The 10,248-nt window shown below is 38.2% G+C and overlaps 1 protein-coding gene across 1 annotated transcript in view; it reads right to left on the reverse strand.

Moving 5' to 3' along the window:
• Window positions 1–670: 670 nt before the first annotated feature.
• Window positions 671–10,248, reverse strand: part of LOC107679417 (gastrula zinc finger protein XlCGF8.2DB-like) — a 124,890-nt gene continuing 115,312 nt past the window's right edge. The window contains exons 3-4 of the mRNA XM_016474963.1: window positions 1,712–2,182; window positions 671–1,543 (exon numbers count right to left, since the gene is read on the reverse strand). Of these exons, the coding sequence (XP_016330449.1) occupies window positions 1,155–1,543; window positions 1,712–2,182 (860 nt within the window). The 3' untranslated portion in view covers window positions 671–1,154. The remainder of the gene's footprint in view (window positions 1,544–1,711; window positions 2,183–10,248) is intronic.

The raw sequence follows: 10,248 nt of genomic DNA on the forward strand, positions 1-10,248 counted from the left end.
TACTTTAGCCACGTAGGCATTTTCCACACAGGCATATGTGATTATAATGTAAGAATAACTGGATATTTAAATGCTTATATTCTTAATGATTACACTCGAACAATTCATATTTTAACCAATAAAAATCTACTACAACATCTCTTGGATTTGTACTTAAGGTTTCTATGTAAACTGATTTGCATACTGATGCTCTGCACATCTTGGTTCTGTTAGATAAACACAATAAACCTCAGAACTGATCTGCATGAAACTCTATTTATCCAAAGAAAACTGACTGGGTTTTATTGGACCATAACCATTTATAATTTTGTTCAGTGTATATATATAAAACAGTTAGGTCCGATCAAACAATTTATTATTTAAATTAAATTCTGATTGGATTCTGTTGGTAATAGGCATTTACCAAAAGCTACAAGAAGTTTTGTGCCTCTAACAAGTATATTTGACCTTTTTTTATCTGAATGGTATGCTGAAAACACTTGAGGTTTGCCACAGACTTGTCCCACTGCCAATGCAACTGAATGCTTCTTCAAGTTCCTCCATACTAAAAACCACGGAAAGCTACTTTTAAACCTTAAATAATGGAATATTTATGTACTGTTGTAGATTTTCTAGTCAATTAAGAAATAAAACAATTGTGAAGACAGAGTGAAACTCAAGTCAAAAGTTTGTCTTGATCTTGCTTTTAATGCCCTGCAGAGAAATTGATCAATTTACACACAGCAGAAGTCTGTGAGCAAAGAAATAACACACAAAGCTCACAGCAGCTTATAAAGGTACTTGTAATACATTTCTTGAGATAAGAAAATAGAGTCCCTTGGGCCTCACTTCTCAACCAACCAGGAGGCTGCCTTGAGAGTCGCCCTCATCGCGCCATTCTGTATCTGCAACATATCACCAATTTCCAAGGATTTCACATGTTTTTCCATATATATTTTTCTAAAACTGTTACCTGCAGGCAGACAGGTATTCATCCATATGTCCAAGTCTCACGCTACTGAGAGGCCCCTAGGGCTGTTACACAAGAAGACCTGTTTTTCCCCATTGATCACATAGATATATTCACCCTATAGACAAAATCATACTGACTACTTAAATCTTATTGATTAATATATTTAAATATTAATGGTGTATGAATGTGTTAATGTGATGTTTTAATTAGAATGATCACACCTGAACTGTCTTTCTTCAGAGTGAATGCGCAGATGATTGTTGAAATTGCCATTTTCCTCAGTGTGACATGAGGTTTGGAATTTCTTTCCAGAATGAGTTTGCAAATGCCGTTTCAGGTCTGTGTGATATGTGAAACTGATGTCACACTGAAGACACTTGTAAGGTTTCTCTCCAGTGTGAATTCTCATGTGAATCTTAAGGTTTCCTTTAGCTGTAAAGCTCTTTCCACAATTAGGGCAGGTGAAAGGCTTCTCTCCAGTGTGAACTCTCATGTGATTCTCAAAGTTTCCTTTGTGTGAGAAACTCTTTCCACACTGCTGACATATAAAACAGTTCTCTCCTGAGTGACTCCTCATGTGAAGATCAAGGTGTCCTTTACACCTGAAACTCTTTTCACACTGATCACAAACAAACGGTTTCTCTCCAGTGTGAATTGTCATGTGGCCAATGAGGTACTTTTTCTGTTTAAAACTTTTTCCACACTGAGAGCATTTAAATAGCTTCTCTCCAGTGTGATTTTCTGTGTGAAATGTAAGATTTTCTTTTCTTTTGTAGCTCTTCCCACACAGCTTGCAGGTGTAAGGCTTCTCTCCAGTGTGAACACTCATGTGGAATTTAAGATTTTCTTTTCTTGTGTAGCTCTTCCCACACAGTTTGCAGGTGTAAGGTTTCTCTCCAGTGTGAATTGTCACATGGGCATTAAGGTGCCTTTTCTCTTTAAAACTTTTTCCACACTGAGAGCATTTAAATGGCTTCTTTCCAGTGTGAATTCTCATGTGAATGTTAAGATTTAGTTTTCGTGAGAAACTCTTTCCACACAGTTTGCAAGTGTAAGGCTTCTCTCCAGTGTGAACTCTCATCTGGACTTTAAGGTTTCTACTTTCAGTTTTTTGAGTCGGTGAGAAAGTACAAGATTTTTCCCCAGTCATGAAATAATGACGTTTCTCATACTGATTTTTCTCTTCCATTACATTCAGTTCTTGACTCTCCTCGTTCAGCGGCATCAGGTCTAAGGTGAAAGGAAACAAAAACAAGTTAACACCAGTTTAACGGCAGCAAGACATGAAAGCTTTTAGACAGTAAAACATTAAATTCAACCACTAGATTCTATACCCACTAAACAACTAAAATGTACTCTCAGAACCTCTTGTCAGTATTGTTAATTATTTGCTTTCTTTAGGACACGTCCCAAATACTTTCAAGCTGGCAGTTATTAAAGCCCTTATAAAAGCCCACAGTAGAGCACTGGATTGGGATCCCGCAGGTCCCAACACAAATCGGGATCAGCCAGTTTTACATTTGCTCCGGATGGGAGTGGGAGATCAAAAATACACCACAGTTACCGGGATTTAACAAGAAGAATGCAGTCAACAATAGTGATGTGTGTTTCGCAATCAAATCATTTTTTTGAACCTGTCGAACCAGTACACCGAATCAGACTGAATCGTTCAAAACAGTTCACATCTCGAGTCAGCACAATTTTCTAAAGTTATTTAATTCAAGTGTATTTTTGTATTTACTCAAACCACCAGTACACTGAAACGAGAACTGTTTCTTTCGGACACGTTCGATACTGAGGACCGATGAGCTGATGATACTGAGCCTGCCTGTATTTTTTATTTACTTTTTATTTTATTTACTCAGAGGGACAAAAAGCATTTTTTAAAAGTGTTTTGTTGAACATCAGAAAGTGTAACAAAATAAAACATGTTGGAAACTTGTTTAACACAATTACTGTTGCATCAATATCTTTTTAAAGATAGGAAACACAATGAAAGGATCGTAAAACTGTCAAACTAAACATTTATTTGTTTCATCAACAATATATATTTTCAGGAACAGCTTGTTTAATTTCTAAATTTTTGTATATAAATTCTGATGTAAACGTTTGCCAAGGTTTTATGGGTGCAAAGTAAATATTTAGTTAATCAGTTAATTATTCATCAGTAGAAACGTATTAAACACTGGAGAAATGCTTCAGCTTTTAGTATTGTCGACTGTATATTCAAGTTGCAGCAGTTCTCGGCTCAGCTGACTTGCACATACTGCTACAGCGGATCTCGATTCAAGAACCGGTTGCAGCAGTTTTCGAATCACCAGAACACTAAATGGAGAACTGTTTCTTTCGGACATGTTCAATATTGAGCTTGAGATACGAGCATGCGTGAAGCTAGCACTGACTGAACCCAGCTGTTTCTGATGGTGTGCCGATACTGTGAGCTCTGGTCAAACGATGACTTGGGGGAAAATTTGGTAAAATGTACGTTTATTTCATAACAAATAAAATGTACTGGAAAATGCAAATGCAACTAGTTAAATTAAATTAAATTATTACATAATGCACATGCAACAACTGTTCAGTCAAAACATAAATGAATTTTACTATTGTATATGCTAATGATATCTTGGAGAGGTGAGGTGTCCAAGTCACAACATCGAACTACTGGGGTGCCTCAGTGCTCAGTTCTTGGACCACTTCTCTTCTCTGTCTAGGCTCTTTTTTTTAGGAACATGCTTCACAACTCCTTGTTCAAGCGCTTGTTCTGTTCAGGCTGGAATATTGTAACGCTCTCTTGGCAGGTCTTCCAGCCAGTTCTATCAAACCTTTACAATTAATCCAGAACGCAGCAGCAAGATGAATCTTTAATGAACCGAAAAGAATGCACGTCACACCTCTGTTCATCAATTTGCACTGGCTACTAGTAGCTGCTTGCATTAAATTCAAGGCATTAATGTACATCTCTTCCATCTTTATTTGACCATCTAACTCTAGCATTCTTTATTCTAATTCTATTCTTTATAAAAAAAAATATCTTGCCCCTTTTAGACTTGTACTCTATTTATTTACTAACTGCTTGTTTTCTTAAAAAAAAAAAAAAACTAACTATAGCTTTTCTAATCTTTTTGTATTCTACCTATTTGTTTTCTTTTTATTTATTATACTATTAACAAAAGCAAAAAAAGGCCTCTAAAACTAGCTTGCTCTATTCTTTTTCTATTCTATCTGTTTTCTTTTTATTTATTATATAATTTAAAAAAACATTGCACCATCTAACTCTAGCATTCTTTATTCTAATTCTATTCTTTATAAAAAAAAATATCTTGCCCCTTTTAGACTTGTACTCTATTTATTTACTAACTGCTTGTTTTCTTAAAAAAAAAAAAAAACTAACTATAGCTTTTCTAATCTTTTTGTATTCTACCTATTTGTTTTCTTTTTATTTATTATACTATTAACAAAAGCAAAAAAAGGCCTCTAACACTAGCTTGCTCTATTCTTTTTCTATTCTATTTGTTTTCTTTTTATTATAAAAAAAAAAAACCTTGCTACGTGTACTGCATTAAGCTAACGGAGACTTGTTATAGCACTTGCATATCATTGCTCTTTTGTTGATTTTGATTGCTTCCATTGTCCTCATTTGGAGGGCAAGTTTATTAATGTTATATGTTTAGACATATTGTATGCAGTTCTCTCTCTCTCACTCAGGCAGTGCTTAATTACATTTACATTTAGATTTAGGCATATAGCAGACGCTTTTATCTAAAGCGACTTACAAATGAGGACAATAGAAGCAATCAAAAACAACAAAACAGCAATAATATGTAATACAGTGCCTTGCGAAAGTATTCATACCCATGGGCGACATTGGGGGGGAATTGCCCAGGCCCGCTTGTATATGTAGAATAAAAAAAGATCGACTGACTTTTCAATATAACTAAATATAAACATGCGGAGGGTTAAGCTGTGCTGTTGCTGGCTGCCACAGTAACGGCAACAAGCTAAAGGAATTCCTTTAAATACTTGTTTTGCGTACCAGAATAACTGTCATGTCCAGCACTGTATGCATGGCTTGCAGCGCTTAAGTTAAAATACTGAGTGTGAAGTAATAAAATAATATGTTAAAATGTGTGCTCTTATCATTCTGTGGACAAAATCCCGTGAACTTCGCCCCGATCGGGAGCTGTATATGCACGTGCGCTCATCTGTTTTCAATGCAGCTAACCTCTCGTCGCTTCATGTCGTCTTCCCACTCATTAAACTATGACAAGTCCTTTACTGCAAAAAGACGGTCACTGCAACACTTTAAAGTGATGGAACTATGGCGCCATGTGCTTTTTTAAACCATTTTCATAGGGTTCACGTTATATTGTTGGCTCTGAAAATATGTAAATGCGCATGCCCAGTAGCCACAGCTGTCTACTCTCGGACAGGAGAGTAGATTAACTTCGGTGGACTTAAACTTAAAATGGTGTGTTCCGCAGTTGAAATAAAATACTTTCTGATGTTTATTCATGTTCATTTCGTGCTTTAAGTAAATATGAAAAGACGATCGGTTCACGTGTTTGAACTGAGGCAATACAGTGATCTGTCACGACACATTAAAGAGCCACATTGTTTGAATTTCTTTAAAAATGACACAATTTAAAAGCTGAGACTCCCGAGACCTTGTTTCATACCAGGAGTAACCTGCTTTGTCTTCTCTGTCGGTGTGTTGTTAGATTCCTCTTTGCTCTGCGATGTATTTTCACTGCCGCTCTCACACTACAAATCATGTTCTCATGCAATGTTTGTTGGAGATGGCAACAGTAACTAAGGAGGGCGGGTCTTTGCAAATGGTCAATTGATGGAGAAGGGCTTTGGTTAGACTGGTGACCAAGAAGCTGATGGTCACTCTATTTGAGCTCCTTGATCATATATGCAGATGGGAGAAACCGACAAACATCACTGCAACACTCCACCGATCTGGGCATAATGGCGGTGTGGCCAGACTCACGGTGTGTTCCAAATGGGATATATCGCCCTCCGAAGGGCACTTCGGAGTGAAAACAATCATGGCCGCCATATTGAAGGGTCGTTCCAAACCGAAGTGCTCAAAACTGGCCACTTCAAAGGGCCCTTCGGAATGAAGAGGATTTCGAAGGGTACAACTGATGGACACTTCGGGCTCCCATGATCCTTTGCGCAGATTCTTTGCATGATGACGGTGCTTCTGTGTGGGCATGTGATGATGACGCAGAAGGGCACTTCAAGAAACAGTTGTTTGGTCCCCTACACCCTTCAACCCTTCGAAGCTCTCACTCCGGAGGGTAAACCCTTTGAAGGGATTAGGGCATAGGGATGAGCCCTTCCGAATGGAACGCAGGGTCAATCTTCTCCTCAGTGAAGACGCATGACAACCCAACAAGTTTCTCTGGTCTGATAAACCTCAATTCCAAGCATTATGTTTGGAGGAAAGCAGGCACTGCTCATCACCTGCAGAGTACCATCCCAGCAGTAAAGTGTGGTGGTTGCAGCCTCATGCTGTGGGGCTGTTTTTCTGCGGCAGGGACTGAAGGACTGAGAACACTAACCTAACATATGGGTGTGAACCATGGATGTTTGGGAATCGCTTGGGCTGCCTTTGGGCGATTCGTGGTCGGGTGGAGCAGCCTGGTCTGGGTGCCAGAGGACTTCTGGTTGGCCAGGGTGCTTCGTTTGACTTTTCGGAGATCGTCTGCTCTTCCCTGTGGGTTGCCTCTGGCCTGCTTTCTGTGCGGTCTGGGTTTCTGCGTTTTGAATTTTGGAATATTGGGTTTGGCGTTCCGAGTTTCCTCTTCATCTTGAGAACTTGAGGCTGTGTTTTTGGGAGCTGGATGTTTGCGGTCAGGGTGTTCTGAGCGGGGGATTCGCTGTTTGTAGGTGCATGTCTATGAAGCTCTGCTGTAGAGGAGGTTCAGTTGTGTTGGGTTTCAAGTGTTCAATATTAAAGTTGAAAGGGATCGGGTTCAGAGCTGTCTTGAGTGCCACATGGTGATCAGTTTTGATGGGTGCCACTTGTCAATGATTCAAATTTGTGCAGTGCGGATTCAGGTGGTTTTGTCATATTATATGCTCCATATGAATGCCAGCGGAGACCAGGACAACTAGATGAGCCCCAGAGACAGATCCAAAGTGAAGACCTCGTCACCTAGACGGCCACTGGGACAAGACCACAAGAACCAGATGAGTCCTCTGCACAATCTGACTTTGCTGCAGCTTGGAACAACCTGTTGGTTCGTCTGGTCAGAGGAGAACTGGCCCCCCGACTGAGCCTGGTTTCTCCCAAGGTTTTTTTCTCCATTCTGTCACCGATGGAGTTTTGGTTCCTCTGGCTTGCTTAGTTGGGGACACTTAATTTCCAGCGATATCGTCGACTTGATTGCACAGATACTATTTAAACTGAACTGAGCTGGATGATGACATCACTGAATTCAATGATGAACTGCCTTTAACTGAAAATTTAGTTACTTTTGCATTATTGACACTATTTATTGACCAATTTGATACTGTAAAGCTGCTTTGACACAATTTGTATCGTTAAAAGCGCTATATAAATAAAGGTGACTTGACTTGACTCGTCAGAGTAGAAGAAAAGCTCAATGCACCAAAATATTAAGATAGCGTTAATGAAAACCCAGTCCAGAGCATTCAGAACCTCAGACTGGGCAGAAGGTTTACCTTCCAACAGGAAAATGACCCTAAGCACACAGCAAGAGTGGCTTATAGACAACTCTGTGAATGTCCTTGAGTGGCCCAGCCACAGCCTGGGATTGAACCCAATCAAATATTTCTGGAGAAACCTGGAAATGTGCATCTGCCCCCATCCAAGCTGACAGAGCTTGAGAGGTGAAGATACGAGGAGAAGAATGGCAGATAATAGCCAAATGATGATGATCAAAGCTTGTAGCATCATACTCAAAAACACTTGAGGCTGTAAAGGTGCTCCAACTAAGTACAGAGTTAATGGTTTGAATACGTATGCAATGTACTTATTTCAGTTTTATAATTTTTAATAAATTTACGAAGTTGTGACAATTCTGTTTTTGCTTTGTCATGTATGGAGTGTAGATTGATGTGGAAAAAAGTTTAACATAAGGCAGCAACATATTTTGTGAAAAAATATCTTTCGAATACCTTCGAAAGGCACTGTATGTAATAATTAGGAACAAAGAAGACTTAAAAATTGTATTAATTTCTTAAACCTTTCTGTAATCAAGAGTTTTGCCCTGTTAAGTAATTATTTGTTATTTCAGAAGCTGTAGAATGTGGGTTGCCATTTTTATTTGTGAAACTGTTTTCTTCTGTTTATGAGTTAGCTAGGGAGTAAGGGAAGACTCCTGTATTTTATTTGTGATTTCCTTTGAAAGACAAGTTACAGTTAAACTAGGCCTGCGCGATAAAACGGTATCGATATTTATCGACGGTACACCTTCGATAACGATAGAAAAAATGTTCGATATAGCGCACGATATAGGCACGTGCTATGAGTGACGCAGACAGCACACACAAACATGAACACATGCTGAATTGAGTGCTGTGCCTGCCTGTGATGAGGCGATTGTGAATAAAGAATGAATATTAGTCGAATTTAAAATAAACATTTGCAATGTTAGGTGTGCATAAGTGGCGTGCGAGATGTGGTGATGATGTAAGTGACATTGTTGCATTTTAATGTTTTGTTAGTCTAGCCCACGAGATGCACCGCTGTTGCGTTATTCATTCAAAATATTAGAGAAATACAGAAGCTCGATGCGGAGAAGATCTTGATTAGGTTAAAACCGAAACCAAGCCATTCACACAGAACGCATATTCAGTGCATTTTTAGACGGAGAAATACGACTGCTGCACTCGTGTCTCACACAAGAGATGTATAGAAAGCCATGCAAAGTTAAAACAGTTTAAACTTTTAGAAAACACGTCACGAATTTGTGGAGGTTTATTCCTTTTCACGGCGTCTCATATGTTTTAAATGCAATCTGTGTGAATGGCGCTTCGGCTCTTTGGATTAAGCAATGCATAAATACATGATGCTGTTTTGTTCATAATATTTTGTTCATCAATTGTTAATGCAATTTACAAAATTAATATTTGATTTTTCTGAGTTAATTTAGACGTAACGCACGTTTTTTAGAGTTACTTCCTTGTGTTGACAATTTAAATATGCTGCATTATTTTGCTCATTGCGCCTTCCTGTGGCCTCAGGAGACAAGACAAAAGTTTCCTTAAGACCTATTTAATCTGCATATAAAACATTAGAAATGAGATATTTGTTTAATTTTTATTTTGTGTTTGATTGTTAAAACAAAAAATATTGGTTTGTCTCAATAAATTGGGTTAATTTAAAAATACAGTGGTTAAATAAAAAAAAAATTATATTGTTCTGTTTTAAAAAAAGGTTATAAAAAATGTCAATACTTATATACGATATGAAATATTATATCGTTGATACATTTTTTTAGCTATATCGCCCAGCCCTAAGTTAACCCCTATGTGTCAGATTCACTTTTGTTATTTTGACCTGAATCTCCTTCTGTTCATTATTTGTTTTTAAAATAAAGAACCACTGTTGTGAATACTGTGAGCTCCCAACAGGAGAGGGAGAACACAGCTGTTAAAATTAATAGTCCCTCATTCTTTAATTTTATTCTCGTCACTGACCTCTCCAACTCTAAACTGGTTAGGTTGTGACACGACGGAAGATGTGACCACAGTTGTTAGTGATGCTTTTGGGAAATGCACCCTTGAGCGTTTATTTTAGCTCAGTCTTGTTCCTGACTATGTACATTCCTGTAAAGTTCAGCTCTAACCCTAATCAAACCCACTTGAACCAGCTAATTAAAATCTTTAGGACTCAACTCAATTTTATTTATATAGCACTTTCAAAACCATAAAATTGACCAATGTGCTATACATAAGAGCATAAGCAAAAGCATAAAACGAACTGTCTTGCATTGACAAGGCTCATAAATTTAAAAATACATAAAAAAATATAGCTGCAAGCAGCGATTACCGGGGTTCAAGCACCTGAAGGCCTTCGTGGCTTCTATGCTGTCAGGGGTCTCAGCCAACGTGAAATGTATGGCTGACACCAGAACACATCCATGGTGGAGAATATGATGACAAACACACACACACACACACACACACACAGAGTAATGAAAAGGTTGAACTGTATTACTTAAGACACTCTATTACCTGATACAGACTAAGCATGCTCACACACAGACAGACACACATTATGTTGTAGATATAGATATTTGAAATAACTTACAGTC

Source organism: Sinocyclocheilus anshuiensis, unplaced genomic scaffold (genome assembly GCF_001515605.1).
Source record: "Sinocyclocheilus anshuiensis isolate Anshui unplaced genomic scaffold, SAMN03320099.WGS_v1.1 scaffold360, whole genome shotgun sequence".
Classification (NCBI taxonomy): domain Eukaryota; kingdom Metazoa; phylum Chordata; class Actinopteri; order Cypriniformes; family Cyprinidae; genus Sinocyclocheilus; species Sinocyclocheilus anshuiensis.